The sequence below is a fragment of the Staurois parvus genome, unplaced genomic scaffold (genome assembly GCF_062004578.1).
Source record: "Staurois parvus isolate SC_StPar_1 unplaced genomic scaffold, SC_StPar_1.0 ptg000452l, whole genome shotgun sequence".
NCBI lineage: Eukaryota > Metazoa > Chordata > Amphibia > Anura > Ranidae > Staurois > Staurois parvus.
The window spans coordinates 768,939-792,225 of NW_028318248.1; the positions used below are offsets into that span (position 1 = coordinate 768,939).

General features: G+C 42.6%; 1 protein-coding gene across 2 annotated transcripts in view; it reads left to right on the top strand.

The window, feature by feature from the left end:
• The window catches only part of HIPK2 (homeodomain interacting protein kinase 2), a 106,601-nt gene extending 85,150 nt beyond the window's left edge, over positions 1-21,451 (top strand). For both annotated transcript variants that reach the window (XM_089688722.1, XM_089688721.1), the window contains exons 12-15: positions 185-469; positions 10,896-11,140; positions 16,494-16,654; positions 17,355-21,451. In XM_089688722.1, the coding sequence (XP_089544848.1) occupies positions 185-469; positions 10,896-11,140; positions 16,494-16,654; positions 17,355-17,795 (1,132 nt within the window). In that variant the 3' untranslated portion in view covers positions 17,796-21,451. The remainder of the gene's footprint in view (positions 1-184; positions 470-10,895; positions 11,141-16,493; positions 16,655-17,354) is intronic.
• The last annotated feature ends 1,836 nt before the right edge of the window (positions 21,452-23,287 follow it).

The window sequence follows — 23,287 nt, forward strand, 5'->3', positions numbered from 1 at the left end:
ATTGATAGGTGTAAATTTTAAAGGTTTAATCTTATTATTATATACAGTTTTATTATTATATTGTGTGTAATGATGATATCACTGTTATTTTGTTATTATAATTACACCTGGATTGACCCACTATTAATGCTCTCTCTTTTCTCCTCTTCTTTTCTCTCTCTACGTTGCTGGTTCTGCCCACCAGGAACTCCTCTTCCTATGAGGTTTCCTCCTCCCAATCACACAACTCCCCCCAGCGCTCCAAACGGGTGAAGGAGAACACGCCTCCTCGCTGCTCTGTGCCACAGAGCTCCGCCCCCTGCGTCCCCTCCATCACCTGCGGCTGGGGGGACAGTTCTGTGGCCCCATCCCGTGTTGACCATCTGCGTCAAACAATCGTCATCCCTGATACGCCCAGCCCGGCCGTGAGCGTCATCACTATCAGCAGCGACACTGACGAGGAGGAGGAGCAGAAACATGTTGCCCCCAGGTGAGTGCCAAATACCTGGAGCATTGGGATAATTGTTGTTTCTGTCAGATGGTTATATTTAATTAAATAGATCTCCCGAACATTTTCCTGCTTGGTCATATTGGAGGAGGTGTAATAATATGCAAAATGAGTAACTCCATATTTGGATGTACTCATACTTATTCTGTATGGGAGTTGCAGGCACCGCATTTAGCAGCATCATTCATTAGGCCTCATGCACACTGGATGATTTTTAATGTTGCTCCTAGGGGCATCTGGCGTTTTTTTTTTCTACCTTTAAACGCCCCTTGCCAGTGTCTCCATGCTCCTATAGGTGTTTAGAGGTAGAAAAAAAAACACTGCCAGCACATCCAGCATTTTGGCATAAAAAATTATTTATGTGCCAAAATGCATGTAAATGTGTCTCAGCGTGCGTTAAAATTAGGATCGTTTAGTGTTTGAGCTTTAATTCATGTGAATGGCCAGATTAGATTAATATTCTTGCCAATGAAATGAAATAACGCCCAAGCACTTGACACACCTAAATGCATTACACTCGTTTTCAGGTGACAAGCGTTTTTTCTGCCAGGAGGAAAGGCGTTTAGGAGGACTGGCAAAACTTTCAGTGTGCATGAAGCCTTATGCTGCTGAGGAGGGATTTGGGAGCATATAGAATTTTTTAAGTAGGTTAGCGTCAGCCTGCAAGAGGAAATACTGGTACTGGAAGGATCGCCAGGTAAGAAACTCTGCAGCATATTCACATTAGGAGACATGATACCAAACATACTGAAAAATAGATTTTGGGTTTACATACATAAGGTCCCCCATCCCTCCATTCTCTATGTAAACTACAATGCATGAAAACTGCAGTCTTACACCCCAGTCACATCAGGTGGGACGTGGCATGCAATTTGCATGCCATGCGACTTGCAAATCGTATGCCAAGTCGCACCCTATTGTCCGCTATTAGACCGGTCATACCGGTGCGGTTCCAACTTGGTCAGAGCCGCACCGATTTCTAAAGTAGCGCATGAACTACTTTTGTTGCGATTTCATAGACATCTGTGTCAGATGTCTTGCAAATCGTAATGAAATCGGCAGGTCACCTGATTTTGAAATCATGCACGATTTCAAATTCAGCTTTGACGTGACCGGGGTGTTAACCATTTTATTTGCTTCAACTCCTTCCTAAATTACTTAAAGTGTATGTACACCTAAGATCAAGAATGTAAAATATTGCAGCTTAGCAGTCTTTCGATGTGCTTGCTAAATCCTTTTTTTTTTCATATTTTTTTTGCTATAGACCTCACTGGATGTTTTAAAAATGCCAGTAGCATTAGCTGTAGAATGTCACGGTAAAAGCGCCGGTTTTGATGCTTATTTAGCGTTTTCGCATTAGCGTTTTGCAGCATTTCATACCATTCACGTTTTTTAACAAAACTATACTCCTGCAAAGGCTTGAGGCTCAAAAACGCTCATAAACGCCAGATACCCATGTTTTTCAGTGTTATAGCATATTTACAGCTGAAAAGCTCCTCTTCAAGCTGTAGTTCTGGGGTTTTTTCCAGCCTGAAAACGCCCCTGCCAAAAATTGCTGATAAAAGCCCATGTGTGCATGGACACAAAGGATAACATGCAGGAAAGTTTACTGGCTGTAGAAAAAAATGTCTGACGCAGACAAAACGGCAGCTGTAAAAATGCCCAGTATGACCTGGTGATTCTTTCAGTAACACACTTCCTGTCCTAGGGTGAGAACACTCACTGTGCTGTATCTATGAAGGAACAGCGGTGTCATCCTAGGACAAAACGTGTACCTCCACTTCTCCACTGCTTCATAACAAAGGGGGAGGTGTTCTGTAGTTCACAGAGAGAACTGGGCAGGGCTTAAAATACTGCTTGAGATTTCAGTTCAGCGATATTAACTTATTACAGGAAGTTACAGCTCACTGGAATGCTGGTAGAATCTAAAGGTATTTTTTGGAACATCGAACAGTTTTTAATGGTAAATTTAACAAATCATTGTTAGGGTTTACATATTCTTTAACTGTAGGCTTTTAGTCCTTACTGTCATTTGTTGTGGTGCCTCTGCCTTGTTATAGACGCTCAAGTCTGACATCTGTTCCCACAGTGCATTGCTTCAGTAACTGTCAAGTGTGCATATGCTCAGTGGCAATTATGCATGGCAATTTCCCAGCAGGTTCACACACTTTCAATTGGCTTTTCATTGCTAAGAAAAAAAAAAAACAGTGGAAGGCTGTAATCTACCACCAATAGCTTCTATTAACGCTGTGAAATGAAATTAAGGGGTGTATTTACAATTAAACATGCATAGCTATTTCACCTGCAAAACTGCTGATACATTCATTCTGTGGAAATGGGGGAAAACAAATGTTCTCTTTTTATTGACTCTACAGTTCGAATGACATTTTTTCCTAAAAATAGAGTGGCTTGATAAAATACTGCATTGTGGCAAGATGGAGCTGAGGATCATATGAAAAAAAACACTTATTTTTTTACCAGAACCACTCTTTTAAAGCGGAACTGCATCTGAGCACTACAAACCAAAAACGCTCTTTAATTTATTTTTAGTATTCAAAGAAAACCTACGCTCCTGCTCAGCATGTCAAAAGCAAATGTAAAATTGTCCCCTGTACATGCTATATACTATAACTGTTCACATCTTTTGTAAAAAAACGCACCACAAATGCACCTTCCATTATAGTCAATGGTAGCACACAAAAAGCGCATAATGCGTATGTATCAGTACATTTTTTTGAGCCACATGTACATTTTTCCCAGGTGACTGAAGTAGGAAAATGCATGTAAAACGCACATACCCTGGAATTCAGACTGGTACAGACAGGCTTTGCAACAATGTTACTCATGTGTTCTAAAAGTAATGCAACATGTGCCAAATTCAGGTGCCTGTATAGAACTTGTACTTGAATTTGGCACATAATGCACCACTTTTAGAATGTACACGAGACAATTTTGCAAAATCTTTTTTTGCCAGTTCTTTCTGTATACCAAGAGAGTTGGTTCTAATTAGCTCCACTTTCATTAGATACGAAGTGTTGGTATTTTGTTTTGAATTTGGTGCATTCATTGCACCACAATTTAAAAGTGGGGCATTTAAGATTTACCTGAATTTGGTGCTCAAGTCGCTGTCAGAACCAAAAGTGTTGTAAATGCTTCATGAATTTGGTGCAGTACATTAACGAGGGATTAACACCAGAAAATTGACACAGCAGCTTTATTGAATTCCACCATTATGCATTGCATGAAAATTCAATGCAACACATTAAAAACATGATATATGTATGATCAAAAGACGCATATTTCATTTTACAACACATAGATGTGAATTAACCCTTCGGAAAAGGATTGAAAAAAATAAATGTACGTTGAAAACTGTTGTGTACTTATGCTACTTTTATCACTAATATTTAAAGGATAAGTTCACCTTTTCACAAAAAATAATAAATGCACATTTTTTTGCAGATAAAAAAAAATGTGCATTTACTATTTTTTGTGTTAGGAGTCTGTAAAGCATTGCACCAGGGATCAGCAGATCTCTGGTGCCATGCAGGTCTCCTGCAGACTGTCAGTGTATCTGTGTGCTCATGCCTTGCTGATACTGACAGGAAGAATCAATGAACTACCAGAGTGCTCACAGCGCCAAGGTAGTTCATTAAGAGCTGCAAGCCGACAGCCGCAAAGGCTATCGGAAGTTGTAGTTTCCCATTCACAGAACGCTGTGAATGAGTGACACGGCATTAAAAAAAAAATTGACAGCTAGTGGGGGGAGAAGATCCCCTGCTAGCTGTCAAAATGGGGGACCAGGGGGAAGAGCAGGGGCTGGTCCTTACATAACTTGTTATATGTTACACCCTGAATATGGGTGTAACATGTTATGAAAGGCGAACCTATCCTTTCAACTGTGTGAAATTTGCATTGATAAAGATAAAGGCTACTATACAGAGCCTGACTTCCCTCTAAATGTCATAAATATCATAAAGAAACTTAAAAGTCGAAGGTGACTTGAGGCAGTGCGGCATTTCTCAACGAGCTGATAAAACTAGATAAATATCTGCCACATTTTGAGTTCCAGGATTATAGTCAGCTGAGAGTGTCATCACTTGAGCCGCAGGAAAATGAAGAGGTTTTAACTTTCAAGTGATCTTATAGAAAGAAATCGTCCTTCGCCAATAATCACGGCCCTTTGGCTAGGGATTGCAGCCGCTCTCTGGAGAGAACAAGGGAGTCAGTGTCTGCTTTGGGTGCAGGAAAGAGGGGGGGGGGGGACTGCATGTGACTAACGGCTTCCAAGAGCACTGACAGCTATCAAAGCGTCCTGACAACATTTGAGAACACTCTGCGCTTGTTTGTTTTAAAGGGCATTCGAGTCAGATTATCGCAGGATGAAAAACATAACTCGAGGCATCTCGTAGGAAAGGTGCCTTGCTGTCCAAGTCATCTTCCCCGACTTAAAATAACGAATATAAAAAATAACAGTTTTTTTCTTATTTTTTTTTTTCATAGGACTCATTTAGATGAGCTCTGAGACCCATCCTTTTTGCTGAGCTGCTTTTTGCTGCGTCTGCATTCACGTCAGCGCTGCGCACAGGCAGCATGTAGAGGTGGATGCAGATGCTGCACAGACACAGTCGCATGTTAAACACATGACACGAAGGCAGGAGTGGGTGTGTGGATCTGAACGCACGTGTCTGCATTCAGATCCATGCACCCGCTTCCTGCCTCAGTGCTGCTCATTCAGTTTTTTTCTTGCAAACAGTTTGTTACAGTGTATTTGTGAATGAAGCCTGAAAACATGAGTTGCAGAGTTTATTCATATAGGACACTCACAGGTGCTCTCCGAGTGTAACATCCAGGGCTTGGCTGTTGGTTGGACAACGGGTCCTGATCTGTGGCTCAAGAGCAGCTATCAGCTGTCCTATTCCTAGATAACTTTCAGGGACCAATCACTGTCGCAGTGCATTAATGCATGAGTGAGGTATGTGTTAATGTGCATCGCATTAAGGCAGCTCATTCATTATGAATGGGTTGTAATTGCGCCAACGGATGAGAAAAGGGAATATGAACATAAAGTTGCGCTGTGATGCATCATGCGTTGTCCTTTACTGTATGCTCTGTATGCTCGTGTTCACAATAAATGACACCACAATGCACCACACAATATGCAGATGTTTTGCTATGAATTTTGGCATTATGCGTGTTTTAGCACATGTTACCACAATGCACAAGTATGATTGGGGTCTCAGGACTTTTCTGTGATTTGGGTTCCATTCTGTGCCTCTCCAGTTCTGAAATGCTCATTTTGACAACAACTCCTGATACGCAGCCATTGGCCTGGTATGATTAACAAGACTGGTGGTTTAGCCCTGCACTGCCTCTGAGGCTTCACTGGGTCCCCACCTGGCCACATGAACTATCATGGCAGTAGTTCTGCCACCGATTATAACCTGTACTTGGAAGGTGAAAGCAGTTGCCTATAGATGCTCATGGGATACTTGGAATGTATAGGCAACCTACCTGATTGGATACAACTTGAACAGATTATTAAAGCAGAACAAAACTTTCCTATCCTTTTCAGCCAAGGAAGCTGCCATCTTAGCTTCTGTTTGATCTGCAACTGTCATGATGCTGCATATGTGATCATCAGGGGCAGACTGACCATTTGGAAACTCGGGTACTGCCAGAGGGCCCGGGGTCAGTAGGGGGCCCCATGAGATGCCCCTGGTACCTTTTTCATAGGCTTTTTTGAGTTTGGGCAAGGGAACAGGGGCCCCATGATCTCCTATTGCCCGGGGGCCCCATGAGTTGTCAGTCCGCCCTTGGTGATCAGTTTTGACTCCAGCCATTTGATGGTTTGACAGTTTTTGGTTGAGAGCACAAGCAAATGTGACAGTTACAGTACCGACATGTTGGGAATGTAACTGTTTTCTGAAACTATTAACTCAGTGGGTTTAGTTCTGTGGAACTAAACCCTCCTATAATTTTGAGCCAAGGAAGCTGCCATCTTAGCCTCTATTTGATGTTCAACTCCCATGATGTTGCACATGTGACCAGTTATGACTTCAGCCATTTGATAGTTTGACAGTTTGGTTGGGAACCCAAGCAACTGTGACTGTTACATGCCTGACACGGCTAGGGAATGTAACTGTATTTTGAAACTGTTAAATTGATGGGCTTAGTTCTGTAGTTTGTCACATGCTTTTGGTGAATCTGAAGGAGATAGTACAGAGATTTTACAATGAGATTGTATTGTGTATAGCCAGTTTTAGACTTCTGGGTTTGAGACTCTTCCAAACTCAAATCCTGTGTATCCCTAAATGCAATGCTGAGAGACTTTGTACCCACTGGGGATGTGTTGCGCACCCTGAGTTTCAAAGGATCTAGAAGATGAATATATATAGCCTGATATTAATAGTCCATCCAAACAGCACAGCCAGCTCCTGGACCTCTCCAAATTATGCTGCAGTAATTCAACCTGGTCATGCTCCTCCCCCAGCCTGTGCTTGGACAATGTAGAAGCATAAGCACTTATAAAGGTTCACTCTGAAAGACAGACATGTGTAAAAATGGAGGGTAATTGGCTCAGAGTGCTGCCCCACCAAGGTCACTTTACACCAAACACACAAAAGTTTATTGACCACCATTTTTTTTGGTTCGCATCATTTAGGTTGCTTACAGGTATCACAATGCTTTTGCATTACAACGCCTTGAAAAAGTATTCATACCCCTTGAAAGTTTCCACATTGTGTCATGTTACAACCAAAAACGTAAATGTATTTTATTGGGATTTTATGTGATAGAATGGATTAGATCAAGAGAATCTGTGGCAAAACTTGAAAATTGCCATTCACAGATGCTCTCCATCCAATCTGATAGAGCTTGAGCTATTTTGCAAAGAAGAATGGGCAAAAATGTTACTCTCTAGATGTGCAAAGCTGGTAGAGACGTTCCCAAAAAGACTTGCAGCTGTAATTGCAGTGAAAGGTGGTTCTACAAAGTATTGACTCCGGGGGCTGAATACAAATGCACACCACACTTTTCACATATTTATTTGTAAAAAATTTTGTAAACCATTTATCATTTTCCTTCCACTTCACAATTATGTGCCATTTTGTGTTGATCTATCACATAAAATCCCAATAAAATACTTTTATGTTTTTGGTTATAACATGACAAAATGTGGGAAATTTCAAGGGGTATGAATACTTTTTCAAGGCACTGTATGTTAAACAGCTATATTTCATCATTGTAAGTATAAAATGTAGTTTGAACTGTTAGGTGTAAGGGCTTGTTCACGCCACACAGTGCAAAACGCAGAGAATATAACACGTGTGCTCTGATGTGTGATGCGAACGCATGCTGCAATGCATTTTTTTTTAAACATCTATGTGAATTCTAAGCGCATTGCTGTTTGTTACAGTGCATTGGATCGCACTGAACAAAAATAGAACACATCCTATTTTTTTACGCTCACCATCGCAGTTTGTTGGTGTGACTTGAAGCCATTGGACATAAGGAGAATCGCCTTGTGCCCAATGCAGCCCTGCGGTCCTGGTGTGAACGAGCCTTAATAGTAACACTTGTTGAATGAGAGATTTTTTTAAAAAATTTTTTATGTACTGTCTCAAACATTAGACGTATAAATGTACGATGATGATCTCATATCAATAATGATCAGCGACAGCTTTTGAAAATCTTTTGGGAGGATTATTTTTCCATTTTTTTTTCCCGTTTTATATTTATTTACAGGATATATATTTGATACTCTGTAACTTCATTGTTCTTCGGTCATCGTTTGAAAGAAAAACAATGGCTGCCGATTTTGCAGTGATTTGGTGTCCTTTGTGCTGAGCAGAGAGAAGGGTCCTTTGTGTCTCTGTGAAATGTCTCCTTCTCTCAGCGTTGATATATAGAGCTGTCTGCGTCTCCTGGATGCAGCCTGATGATTACCGCCATCCATTCTGCACTCTGACTCCCAAACTTCAGTTGCCATGGAGACATAACGCAATCAGTGGGAAAAAGCATCTATTCTCAGTCCCTCTCTCTCTCTGCCTGGGGCCTGCGCTGCAGCCACCATTTCCCTCCCCTCCCCCCTCCTGACCCAAAGACCCATCCACCTTTACAAGAGCGACATCCTGAGGTGCAACTATGGGGGATTACAGAGGGTAGAACAGGCTTCAGGCCTGTGATGTCAGGGGGCTTCACCGTATTTAAAGGGATTTTTAACAATTTTTTTTTCTTTTTTATTAACCACTTGAGTTCCGGCACTTTATGGATCATGATAATGTATTTATGTGCCTATTGATTCACAAAATATGTTGTCATCATTCATTATTCTGAAGTAACACATATATATTTTTAGTGAGGGACAAACAAGGCTTCAAATAAATTTCAGATTGATAAAGTGACCCTGTTTTCAAAAATGTATTTATTTACTATGCAATTGAAAGGTAAAATAGAAAAAAAGTGGTAAGTGATCATTTTAAAACAGCCAGTTTTACTGTAGATCAAACATGCTACATTTATTTTACAATTTGACCCATTTATAAAGACACTAATACTAAATTTCTGGTACAAAGCATGGCAAAGTTATTCACGGATGCAAGAAAGATTTTTTTTTTAATTTTGTGCATTTTCTATGCATCCACATCCAAAAAAAAAAAAAAATTACATATGAAGGGTAAAAATTCAAAATCCAGCTTAAAAATCATTCTTGAAGAATTAAATTTGAACTAAACCAATCGATATTCAGGTTTCAAAAAGACATTCCGGGAATGCTAACTGTCACTTTTGTTGGTGCTCTCAACCAACTGTCAAACCATCAAATGGTTGGTGTCATAACTGATCACATGTGCAGCGTCATGGGAGTTGAAGATCAAACAGAGGTTAACATGGCAGCTTCCTTGGCTCAAAACAATAGGATGGTTTAGTTCCACTTAATATTCTCTTTCAAACAACGTTCACTTATTTTTTTTCTACCCCACCCCCAACCATACCCCAAATATAAAGTATACGGATGATCATATCTTATTAGCTCTCCTTTGGTCTGTTAACATGCCATTGAAAGTGTTTTGTTGTATCTGTTTAATAAGTGCAAAGAAATACCTGTTGGTTTTGTCAGAAGTTTTGTAAGCTGATGCCTTCCTGTACTCTCTGCTTGTGCTGCACTTTTATCAGTTACATTGTTTCCAGCTATCTCTGACAATACCTCTTACCTATGTTATGGAGATGAGGAGAGGTGGATATGTTTGTAGTGATGTTCTAGGCAGGGGCGTATTTACCACAAGGCACATGCCTAGGGCGGCATTTTTCAGGGGGGCAGCACCTCCCCCCAGACGAAGGGAACCAAGTGGGATCCGAGAGAGGCTGTGGGCTGCTTGATGGTGTATTTCTCTCTATCACTGTTTCTCGGAGCTGTGAAGATGGGTGTATTTCTCTCTATCGCTGGGGGGGGGGGGTTAGTAGAAGGCTCTCCCAGATGGACGGCATGGGTGTTGTTGATCATTGTCAGATTCTTTCCAAGGGAGGGTGAAGGGGTGGAGGTGTTGGTCAGTGTCCGTGGGGGCAGACGATTTTTGCACAAAACCTAAATACACCACTGGTTCTATGGTGAAAATTCTGCTCCTCCTCTGATGCAGTGCAGTGAGTTCACATATATGTGGCTGTGCGGTCTGCATTTTGCGTGGGCACGAGAGCCCATTCATTTGAATGGACTCCCGTGCCCCGTGACACGCAGGGAAGAAGTCCTTGAACTTCTTTGGAAACCGCAGCCCGCACGGGAACCTCGGTTCCCAGTACGGTTGCATTTTCCAGTGGGGGTGGTGTGCGATTAGAACTAATGGCACCCGCCCACAGGCCCGCATTTCTCTGTGTGGTAGGTCCGGCTGCACGGATTTTCGTGCAGATCCGCAGTGGCACCACCTGCATAGATGTGAACCTAGGGTAAGTGTTGTCACTCAGAGACAGGAAGTGTGTTACAGGCAGGATCATCAGGTGACAATAAAGAGAAAAAGAAAGTGAATGCAGCCCCAACATTTAGGGACTGGAAAGCTGCACTATATTATATCTGTGTACTTGGGTTTAGAATCACCCTCTCCACAGATGCTTACTTACATGTATTCCACAGCCACTGCCATCTGTATTTGTTTACATCTGTTGCACAAACTCTTCTCTGCGTTGGCAACGTCTGCGCAGAAACTCTTTCTGATCTCTGTGCGGGGTGATACATACCTGGAGGTGTACACGGACACATCACTGAGCACACTGCACTTCACATGGAAATGTTTATGTGATGACATGTCCACAATAATTTGGTTGTACAATCCAATTATACAGTGTTTGGAAGAAATTAACGTATACTATTATGTATCGGCATTCCCCAAAATTCACGCTCTGTCTCCTCTTTTCTCAGCCTTCCCAAACAGCGCCGGAACGTTATCAGCTGCGTCACCGTGCATGACTCGCCTATCTCAGACTCCTCGAGTAACACCAGCCCTTATGCTGCCAATGGACAGCGGCGAGCCGCCAACACGGCCACCCATGAGAGCAAATGCAAGCCGGAGGTTCCCTGCTCCACCAACCCCCGTAACATCATTGTGCCACCTCTGAAGACCCAGGCCAGTGAAGGACGCCTGGAATGTGAGCGGCGACAGCCAGGTACAGAAGGAGAGAACAGGGTGCTGTTCCAATCTCTCGATGTGTTTATTTTTATATTTCTGAAGGTTTAAAGTATTTTACTCTGTGTGCTACTATGCTCCTCCCTCAGTATAATAAACTTCCCCTCCTTAGGGCTCATGTCCACACAATGATTTTAACGCTGCTTTTAGGGGCGCCTGGCATTTTTTTTTTTGCGGGGTGCGGGGGGGGGGGGGGGGGGGTTGCCTCTAAATGCCCTTCCATGTTAACCTACAGTCAGGTCCATAAATATTGGGACATCGACACAATACTAACATTTTTGGTTCTATAAACCACCACCATGGATTTGAAATGAAACGAACAAGAAGTGCTTTAACTGCAGACTGTCAGCTTTAATTTGAGGGTGTTTACATCCAAATCAGGTGAACGGTGTAGGAATTACAACAGTTTGCATATGTGCCTCCTACTTGTTAAGGGACCAAAAGTAATGGGACAGAATGATAATCATAAATCAAACTTTCACTTTTTAATACTTGGTTGCAAATCCTTTGCAGTCAATTACAGCCTGAAATCTGGAACGCATAGACATCACCAGATGCTGGGTTTCATCCCTGGTGATGCTCTGCCAGGCCTCTACTGCAACTGTCTTCAGTTCCTGCTTGTTCTTGGGGCATTTTCCCTTCAGTTTTGTCTTCAGCAAGTGAAATGCATGCTCAATCGGATTCAGGTCAGGTGATTGACTTGGCCATTGCATAACATTCCACTTCTTTCCCTTAAAAAACTCTTTGGTTGCTTTTGCAGTATGCTTTGGGTCATTGTCCATCTGCACTGTGAAGCGGTGTCCAATGAGTTGTGAAGCATTTGGCTGAATATGAGCAGATATTGCCCGAAACACTTCAGAATTCATCCTGCTGCTTTTGTCAGCAGTCACATCATCAATAAATACAAGAGAACCAGTTCCATTGGCAGCCATACATGCCCACGCCATGACACTACCACCACCATGCTTCACTGATGAGGTGGTATGCTTAGGATCATGAGCAGTTCCTTTCCTTCTCCATACTCTTCTCTTCCCATCACTCTGGTACAAGTTGATCTTGGTCTCATCTGTCCATAGGATGTTGTTCCAGAACTGTGAAGGCTTTTTTAGATGTCGTTTGGCAAACTCTAATCTGGCCTTCCTGTTTTTGAGGCTCACCAATGGTTTACATCTTGTGGTGAACCCTCTGTATTCACTCTGGTGAAGTCTTCTCTTGATTGTTGACTTTGACACACATACACTTACCTCCTGGAGAGTGTTCTTGATCTGGCCAACTGTTGTGAAGGGTGTTTTCTTCACCAGGGAAAGAATTCTTTGGTCATCCACCACAGTTGTTTTCCGTGGTCTTCCAGGTCTTTTGGTGTTGCAGGGCTCACCAGTGCGTTCCTTCTTTTTAAGAATGTTCCAAACAGTTGTTTTAGCCACGCCTAATGTTTTTGCTATCTCTCTGATGGGTTTGTTTTGTTTTTTCAGCCTAATGATGGCTTGCTTCACTGATAGTGACAGCTCTTTGGATCTCATCTTGAGAGTTGACAGCAACAGATTCCAAATGCAAATAGCACACTTGAAATGAACTCTGGACCTTGTATCAGCTCATTGTAATTGGGATAATGAGAGAATAACACACACCTGGCCATGGAACAGCTGAGAAGTCAATTGTCCCATTACTTTTGGTCCCTTAACAAGTGGGAGGCACATATGCAAACTGTTGTAATTCCTACACCATTCACCTGATTTGGATGTAAATACCCTCAAATTAAAGCTGAGAGTCTGCAGTTAAAGCACATCTTGTTTGTTTCATTTCAAATCCATTGTGGTGGTGTATAGAGCCAAAAATGTTAGAATTGTGTCAATGTCCCAATATTTATGGACCTGACTGTATGTGGCCATGCATGAACAGATGTTTAGAGGAGTAAAGAGACAGAAAAAAACCCCACTGCTAGAGCATCCAGGAGAAGCTGCGTTTTGGCAGAAAAAGCGCTTGATGCATGTGAATGCGTCTAAACACGCATTAGCGCTAGACATATTATTATTTTTATACAGTATTTATATAGCGCTAAAAGGTTTGCTCAGCGCTGTACATTATAGTGGGGGACAGAACATGAGACAATACAGTAACAAAACACGAGGGGGTCAAGGGCCCTGCTCTTTCGAGCTTACAATCTAGGAGGATTAAGCTATTGAGTGTTCCTTTCAGTGATCAGAGTTCTGGCCAATTAAATGAATTAACACCCAAGGGCTTGACCTGTCTAAATGCATCTAAACACGCCTACAGTTGTGACCAAAATTATTCAACCCCCACTGAAATTGAGTGTTTTGGCCAGTTTGACATTGCTTTTGATCATTCAGTCATCTTGCTTACATTTACATTAAAGAGGCACTTGTAGGTCAGACAAATATAACATAACAGTTATAATGAAATAACCACAAATGTCTTTTCTGTGCTCACAGCATTATCAGTTTTATTCAACCCCCAAGTGACATTCAATCTTAGTACTTAGTACAGCATCCTTTTACAGTTATAACAGCTTTTAAACGTGAAGCATAGCTTGACACAAGTGTCTTGCAGCGATCTACGGGTATCTTCGCCCATTCTTCATGGGCAAAGGCCTCCAGTTCAGTCACATTCTTAGGCTTGCGCACTGCAACTGCTTTCTTTAAGTCCCACCAGAGGTTCTCAATCGGATTTAAGTCTGGTGACTGCGATGGCCACTCCAAAATGTTCCAGCCTTTCCTCTGCAACCATGCTCTAGTGGACTTGGAGGTATGCTTGGGATCATTGTCCTGTTGAAAGGTCCAACGTCTCCCAAGCCTCAGGTGTGTGACGGACTGCATCACGTTTCCATCCAATATCTCCTGGTACTGAAGAGAATTCATGGTACCTTGCACACGCTGAAGCTTCCCTGTACCTGCAGAAGCAAAACAGCCCCAAAGCATGATTGACCCTCCACCATGCTTCACAGTAGGCAAGGTGTTCTTTTCATCATAGGCCTTGTTCTTCCTCCTCCAAACATAGCGTTGATCCATGGGCCCAAACAGTTCTAATTTTGTTTCATCAGTCCACAGAACACTATCCCACAACTTTTGTGGTTTGTCCACATGGCTTTTGGCATACTGCAGTCGACTCTTCTTATTCTTTGGAGACAGCAAGGGGGTACGCCTGGGAGTTCTGGCACGGAGGCCTTCATTACGCAGTGTGCGTCTTATTGTCTGGGCTGAAACTTCTGTACCCACATCTGACAAATCTTTTCTCAGTTCCTCAGCAGTCACACGGGGACTTCTCTCCACTCTACGCTTCAGGTAGCGCACAGCAGTCGAAGTCAGCATCTTCTTTCTGCCACGACCAGGTAGCGTTTCAACAGTGCCCTTTGCCTTGAATTTGCGAATGATGCTTCCTAAGGTGTCTCTTGGTATGTTTAACATCTTTGCAATCTTCTTATAGCCATTGCCCTTCCTGTGAAGAGAAATCACCTCTTCTCTTGTCTTCCTGGACCATTCTCTTGCCTTCACCATGTTTGTAACCACACCAGTAAATGTCTAGAAGGAGCTGAGTATCACAGTCATTTTAAAGCTGCCTAATTGGTGCTTATTATGCTTGATTGCTGCTCGGTGACATCCACAGGTGTTTTCAATACCTGATGGAAAGCACCTGTATGAACCTCTGTTCTTCAGAGTGGTAGTCTTTAAGGGGTTGAATAATTGTGGCAATGAAGAAACCACATAAGAACCATTTACTACTGTATTACATAAACAATTGATGTCATTTTAGTTGCATTTGGGTAGTTACAACGTCCTTGTAGGATTTGATTCTGAATACAATTCCAAATGTACACTATAGTCCCTAAACCCCTTTACAGCATTGGGGGTTGAATAATTTTGGTCACAACTGTATATGTGTCAAAGTTTTTTTCTGCAAAAACATAGCTGACAAGAGGAATGACATTAGGGAGAGGCTAGCCGTATGTGCTTGGGGTGTTATGACTGGTCATGGTTGTGGAGACGTTGGGTGTCATTGACTCTCTGACATGCTAAGCATCTGAGTCTGTTTGGCATGTACAGTATTATGTCCATATCCACAGTGCTCAATAACCACAGTCTCCTCGCTCTGTCTTTTTAAAGTGGATCTCTCAGTAAATTTGTAAGTCTGCATTAATACATTTCTGATATGTCAAAATACACAGTGACAGTCAGTGGTGTATTTAGGTTTTGTACTGCCTAAGGCAACACAAAAATGCCCCCCCCCACCCAATCAATATCACATCACCCCGCATCACCACCCTTGCCTTGTGGTGAATGCGCCTCGGGTGACAGTATCGTTTTCAGAAAAGCTCCACAATTGTATGATTAAAAAAGTAATCCTCAAACTCCAGTTAGGGACATTGTCTAAGCTGAGATGTTGTCATCAGTCTGCTGCAGAGAGGAGGAAGCATTTCCTCAGTCTCCTCTCACCCCAGTGCTCAGACTGGATCATTCTAACTTTGTAACAGATAAGGTGAGAGGCTGATCTGTATCAGACATTTGTGAACACAGGGAAAAACTGCACAGGCACCAGGGTTGATGTGATTGTGTCATTTCTGAAGCAGAATCTCAGTCAAGGAAGTAAATGGTGACCATGGATGATTCATAAACAAGGATGACACTGTCCTTCTGGAGAGAAAAGCAAATGAAGGCATTGTCAGGAGGACTACTGTGATCTCTGTGGGAGGGTATAAATACCTGTAAGTGTTACACTTACAAATGACCTAGCATGAAAATATCTTTCTGATGATAGGTCCACTTTAATCTACCATTTCAGTAATAGCCCTTTCACACAGAGCCGGTCTTCTCCTTTAAGCATGGGATTCATTAGATGATTCCCTGCTGGATTGGATCTGAGTGAGACGGATGGCAGTGTTTTGACATCTGTGCCCATTCTGTGTGTCCACATTTTGACAGTAGAGCGGACCCATGATGGCTCTATGGGCAGATGGATGTTAACTTATGCCATTTACATCAGGCTACCTCCAATCTGTTATATTTAGGTCCTGAAAAATTTGGAGGTAGGTGGGTGTAAATGAACACAGGTCCGTTTACATCAGCCTGCGCATGGAGTTGCGTAAAGCTTCCGATCAGGCTTGAAAAACGTTCCGACACACCTGTTTGGAATGCCCATGTAAAAGGGATGTTACATTACAGAAAACTCCTTTCAAATGAGGACTAGAGAGACAGGAGGGTCAAATGGTTTTGCTATGGGGCTCCATCACACAAACAGCTCTGAATTTTGGGCTCATTAGTTTTGTGTCTCACTGTAAGAAGTTGATGTTCAATTTTTTTTTTCTTCCAATACTAATGTAGATACAACCAGCCACCATTCATATAAACCCAAATCCTCCACCTCCTCCTCTACTGTGGCTTCCAGCACACATTCCTCCAGCAGCTTCGTCTCCACAGCTTCCTACCGCCAGTCCAGGACCACCGGACACTCGTTCCAGCAGCAGCCGCTCAATCTCAGCCAGGTAACTGGACCAGTGACCAATCATACAATAGTGACCTGCCATTTGCAGAAGGCTCATAAGGCTTGTGCCTAGGGATGTACAATACAGAGCTTCACAAATATAATTATGTTACCTTGCCATGACTTAATATTTAAAGTGGGCCGTGCCAGAAGGTTGCTCGGAATTGCTTCTAGTAGATCATTATATTTAAATGTATCTTCTTGGTTACTTGTTGCAATACTCTGCCCTTCAGTATCATAAATGTCAAGAGTGTACTGTAGCGAAACCTGGCAGTATGATGAGCTCACGTGACCTTTAACAGACAATGTAAAGCAAGTTTATTGTTGTGATGTGATCATTTAGAACCAATGTAGAGAACACTGGCAGTGAAACGAAGGCATGTGACCAGTCAAATCCAGTGCAATGCAAACTAGTGTTATGATGTGGTTATGTGACCATTCAGAGCCAATGCAGGGAAAACTGCCAGTAAAATGAGGTCATGTGGTCTCTCACAACTTGTGTAAGGCGAGCCAGCAGATTTATAAGGTGACAAAACACCTTGAATTCAGTATGGCTAGCTGGTAGTTTGGTGACACCTGAAAACTTTGCAGAAGCACAGAGACCATGCGTATAAACCATGCAGAAGCACAGAGACCAGTATATGAATGCTCATTTTTATAGACAAGGACTTAGTAAAAATTTTGTTACCCTGTCATTGCAGGTATCTCAGCACATGAACACCGAGCGTTCTGCCAGTCATCGGAGACAGCAGGCCTACATAGCACCCACGCTTGCCCAGGCACCATATTCTTTCCCACACAACAGCCCCAGCCATGGGGCGGTACACCCTCACCTGGCAGCCACTGCCCACCTTCCCAGCCAACCTCACCTGTACACCTACACCGCTCCTGCTGCTCTTGGTTCCACAGGCACTGTCGCCCACCTGGTGGCATCTCAAGGTTCTGCGCGTCACGCTGCTTATCCTGCCAGCATTGTTCCGGTCAACATGGCGCCACGACTGCTTCCGTCTCCCAGCCTCCATCCTAGCCAGTATCAGGCACAATTCACCCATCAAACTTATATCCCAGCTTCCCCCACTTCCACTGTATACACTGGCTACCCTCTGAGTCCACCCAAAGTCAATCAGTACCCCTACATCTAAGTTCTTGTACGGGAGGATCAACAGAGGGAGAGCGGCTCAACGGAGGGGGACAGGTGAACTTCCAGAACTTTTTAATCTGAAAGTTTGTGAAAGTAGAAATTGACAATTTTCAGAACTTATTTTTTCTTTTTTTTTGGAATAACACCACCTACGTCGGGTTCTGGAGGGATAGGTGAACCCATGCACGCAGAGACCTAGAACTGTAGACTTCTTTGAGCCCAAAACTGTTTCTGCACAACTGTCTTTTTAGGAGATCGAGACCTCACCCCTTAAACCGTTGTGGTCTCCTCTCTTCACTGGATCTTAGAACTGTTCTAGAAGGGGGTGAAGACTATGCTGGAGAAGTCACCCACTGGGTTATAAAAATGCTGTATTTATTAATCCGACTGACTTAAAACACGCCAGGATCTGGTGATGTAGCGCAAATATAGGAGATTATACAGAGTCTATAGAATTTAGGGGGGTGATGACAATACTGTAATTTTAGTTTTTAATTTCTTCTTTTACTTTGATATTTGCGAGAAAAAAATATGGAGCCGTGTGTGTTTTTTCTGCGCCACAGGGAGGTCCCACTTCCTTCTTCATCTTCTTCCTTTCGTGCTCTCCTCAAGAATTGGGAGAGGGCACTGCGGATACCTCTGATAACAACTTATTTGCACCGCTTTAGGTTTTGACTCTGTTTTATTTTTTTGTTTTGTTCTGTTTTTTTTCCCCTCTTGCCGCACTAATTGTAATAATTTTAAGTTTTAGAGGGTTGTAATTTTTAACAAATGATTTTACAAGTGTATAGAAGGATAACAAACTCTCCAGGGTTTTAAGATACCAAAAAAGAAAAAAAAGAAAAAAAAAGTTGAAAAAAAAATCGACAAAACAGGCAGTGTTTTCATTTGCATAGAGGGTTTCCAGGATGTCGTGAAGGGGCGTGAGTAGGAATGACCGTGGAGCGGCAGAGAGACTACAGGCCACTCGGCATATGTAAGAAGATGGAAAAATGCTCAGATGTTTTTGGAAGGACTGAAACAGACACAGCTGCTACATTTTCGTGTGTTTTTTGTTTTATCCCAAGTCACTTTAATGTGTTTTTAGAAAAGGACAGCTCCTCCTGCGCTACAGTGTAGCACAGACAGATGTGCTCTGTTTTTATACACCTATCTGATAGATCTCTCTCTATTTTTTGTTTTACTCTTATTTTGGAATTGCACAACAGAGATAGAAGTCTTGAATTTTTTGTTATTTTCCCAACAAGAAGCCCAAAACACTAACACAACTGTGGTCTAAGATTACTAAGATACTGGCATGTAACTAGATGATGTCTTGACACGTGTGTGTATGTGTGTGTTCCCGCCATTCCAACCTTTGTCCTTCGCTCCCAGTGCCTTACAAACTGCTGAAAATGTCTGCTTCCCAATGTATCTCTAATAACGCTCCTTGTTGGTTGTCGAGAAGACCTGGTAACCTTCAAACCAGGTGGATCTGATGTTCAACTCTTTCCCCTTTCCTACAGATAAGGGAGCTGTTCTGTGACCTATAGCCTTTAGCTGATTAGTGTCTGAGGGTGAGCTAAAGGCTATGTAATGTCTGAGTCATTATCTGAAATCCGCTGTAATGAGATTTCAGGAGGTGCTCTCCAGAGCTGACTAGGAGGTACCTCTCCTGATGACACCACCCTGCATTAGCTTTGGCTCTTCTCAGATAAGGGCTCAAATATCACACAACCTTCAGCTTGCTAGGTAAATTAGTGAAAGGCTGTGCCCATTTCTGAAATCGGCTATAAAGAGTTGATTGGTTGTTAAGGACATGTCATCCCTACTTAGAGAAATTACTAAGGACATGTCAGCCCTACTTAGAGAAATTACTAAAGGGTACATCTTCTAACACTGTCCTGCTTTAAGCCTAGTACACACGATGAGAAATTTGTACGAAAAATACCGCTTTTGTAGTGATTGTACGATAATCTGATCGTTAGTACACAGCCTTCGTCCGAAATTATTCAAGAGGACTAGCGTGGAAATGTTTCTTGTACGATCACATCATATCGTATGATTTTTGTTTAATCAGTACAGTTTTTGTCTGAAAATACAATACAAATACAATACATTACATCACTTCCAAATTTTTATTCTGTTGTACAAGAATTTTTGTAACTTTAGCAACCTCTGAACTTTCAATATGAGATTAGCATGCAAAAAAACGGACTATCATTCATCCGATATTTTCATCGTGTGGACAGAGCTTTAGCATTGACTTAAAGCTCTCCATTAAAGCGCTTAGAGGGAGATTGTTGAGCTGAAGGCTGTGTAACTTGAGTCCGCATCAGAAATCAGCTGTAAAGAGAGGCATTAGATGTGGATGAGGTACTATTCATACTCACCGAGTTGAGTAATGTACATCCCTCTGAACACCATTCTAACTCCTTATTGGTTTATCCCAGATAAGGGCGAAAATCTCACATGGTCCTAAGTAGAAAGTTAATGAATGGAGGACTGTATAACATCAGAATAAGTATCTGAAATCAGCTGTAAAGAGAGGCATTAGATGTGGATGAGGTACTATCCATACTCACTGAGTTGAGTAATGTACATCCCTCTGAACACCATTCTAACTCCTATTGGTTTATCCCAGATAAGGGCAAAACTGTTGCATGGTCCTAAGTAGAAAGTTAATGACTTGAGGACTGTATAACATCTGAGTAAGTATCTGAAATCAGCTGTAAAGAAATTTTGAGAATGTGCTATCTCTACCTAAAAAGCTGAATAGGTGACACCTCTCCTAACCACCACCCCAGTTCAGCATGGCTATTCCTCCTAAACTAATTTAAGATAAGGGCTTCAGTGTCACACAGGAAAGCTAAAGAGCTGCTTATCACTGAACAGTGCTCCTGCCCCCCTTAGTCTGTGAGTAAAATGAGTTTAACTCTTTACCTTGAGAATCTCTTTAATGGGCAAATACTTCAATGAAAGATCAGTGAAGTGGGAGGAGGCAAGAATAGTGGGTCAGTTACACTTGTGCCCCATGTCTGTTCTTTCAAAGCCTTTCTGTGCCTTGATTGTTTTTGGATTGTCTTAAAAAATGCACCAAAATTGACTCCAGGGTTCATGGAGGATCAGGCCAGAGATTCTGAAAAGTGACTTACAAGTTGACTTTTGAAAAGTTAAAGAGCCAAAGTCCAGAGAGGATCAACCATAATTTATATGCTAACCTCGCCCCTTTTACTCACAGCTTGGTGGATTCTTTAAGAACTTCGCCGTAGCCCTTCAAATCATGGCCGCCCATCTCCATGGCTTGCCCAGGCTGTCTCTAGATGGAAAACTAGTCCCTCTCACACGAATAAACTTTTGTACAATTGCAAAAGGTTATAAATATGTATAACAATTGGTGACTAATGGAATAATGTGTTAGCCCCTCAGCTGCAGGATGGAGGTCTGCAATTCTCACCTTCTCCTCTTGCAGCAGAGGCCTTTTGTTTTTTTAAAGACAAGTGTCAGATTTCACAGCAGTTCCTAAGACTCAGAGTTGTCAAGAAGGGTTAAAAAACACAAAATCCCAAGTGTCGGGGCATAGTTATGTGTATGACCGTACATGTCCATGAGTATAACCCCTTCAGTGCTGATGAGGTTAACAAAAAGGGAATAAAGGACCTGTAATTTGTGAGCAAAGTGCTGTGTGAACTTTTCTTTGTCCATGGGATTTTTTTTAAACTGTACTCCAGGAATGATATACACTATATTGCCAGAAATATTGGGACACTTGCCTTTACACGCTCATGAACTTTAATGGCATCCCAGTCTTAGCCGTAGGGTTCAATACCAAGTTGGCCCACCCTTTGCAGCTATAACAGCTTCAACTCTTCTGGGAAGGCTGTCCACAAGGTATAGGAGTGTGTCTATGGGAATGTTTGACCATTCTTCCAGAAGCACAATTGTGAGGTCAGGCATTAATGTTGGACAAGAAGGCCTGGCTCCCAGTCTCTGCTCTAATTCATCCCCAAGGTATTCTATTGGGTTGTGCAGGCCAGTCAAGTTCCTCCACCCCAAACTCATCCATGTCTTTATGGACCTTGCTTTGTACACTGGTGCGCAGTCATGTTGGAACAGGAAGGGGCCATCCCCAAACTGTTCTCACAAAGTTGGGAGTATGAAATTGTCCAAAATGTCTTGGTATGCTGACACCTGAAGAGTTCCTTTCAGTGGAACTAAGGGGCCAAGCCCAACCCCTGAAAAGCAACCCCACACCATAGTCCCCCCTTCACCAAACTTTACACTTGGCACAATGCAGTTAGGCAAGTACTGTTTCCCTGGCAACCACCAAACCCAGACAAATCCATTGAATTGCCAGACAGAGAAGCGTGATTCATCACTCCAGAGAAGATGTCTCCACTGCTCTAGAGTCAAGTAGCGGCATGCTTTACACCACTGCAGCCGACGTTTTGCATTGCACTTGGTGATGTAAGCCTCGGATGCAGCTGCTCGGCCATGGAAATCCATTCCATGAAGCTCTCTACACACTGTTGTGCTAATCTGAAGGCCACACACAGTTTGGAGGTCTTTACCTATTGACTCTGCAGACAGTTGGGAACTTCTGCACACTGTGTGCTTGAGCATGCGCTGACCCTGCTCTGTCGTTTTACGTGGCCTACCACTTTGTGGCTGAGTTGCACAGGTGGCAACTTATTACAGTACCACGCTTGAATTCACTGAGCTCCTGAGAGCGACCCATTCTTTTACAAATGTTTGTAGAAGTAGCCTGCATACCTAGGTGCTTGATTTTATACACCTGTGGCAGTGCAGGTAATTAGAACACCTGAATCCAATGATTTGGAGGGGTGTCCCAATACTTTTGGCAATATAGTGTATTTTGCATACAGACATTCGGCCAACTTGGCACAATGTTCGTATTTATATGTAATACCTGTTTGTCCTCTGTGTAAGCTGAGAATCACTGTAGTAGCCTGAACTAGCTGTGGTCTTCTGGGTGCTGTGTCGAGCAGCTACCCCTTTGCATAGTAACTACAGTAGGCTGTTTGTTCAGCATGACTGCCATTCAGAAAACACGTTTCTCAATGTACACAAAAGCGTTCTCCAATTGGACTAGGTGGAGATTGTGATGTCAGTGCCCTCTCCATTTTGTCCAACCAGGGAGCTCTTTGCATTCACTAAGAAAAATGCAAGGTTATCTCTGAATGGCAGCTGTGCCAAGGGAGCGACCCCCTGTGGTTACTATGCAGAAGGGCAGCAATGCGGCACACCACCCGGAAGACCGTAACCATCACTATAGTAGCTCAGGCTACTACAGGGATTTACAACTTCCATAGAGGCCAATCAGGTACTGCACATGCATACTTAAATTGTGCCAAACTGGCCAAATAAAAGTATAGTATGCAAAAATGTATCATCCCTAGAGTTCAGCTTTAGGCATGATTTTACCAACACCACCGAAAACTGATATATCTTGATATAAGATAATTGCCGGTAACCAGAATCACAAGCTGGCTT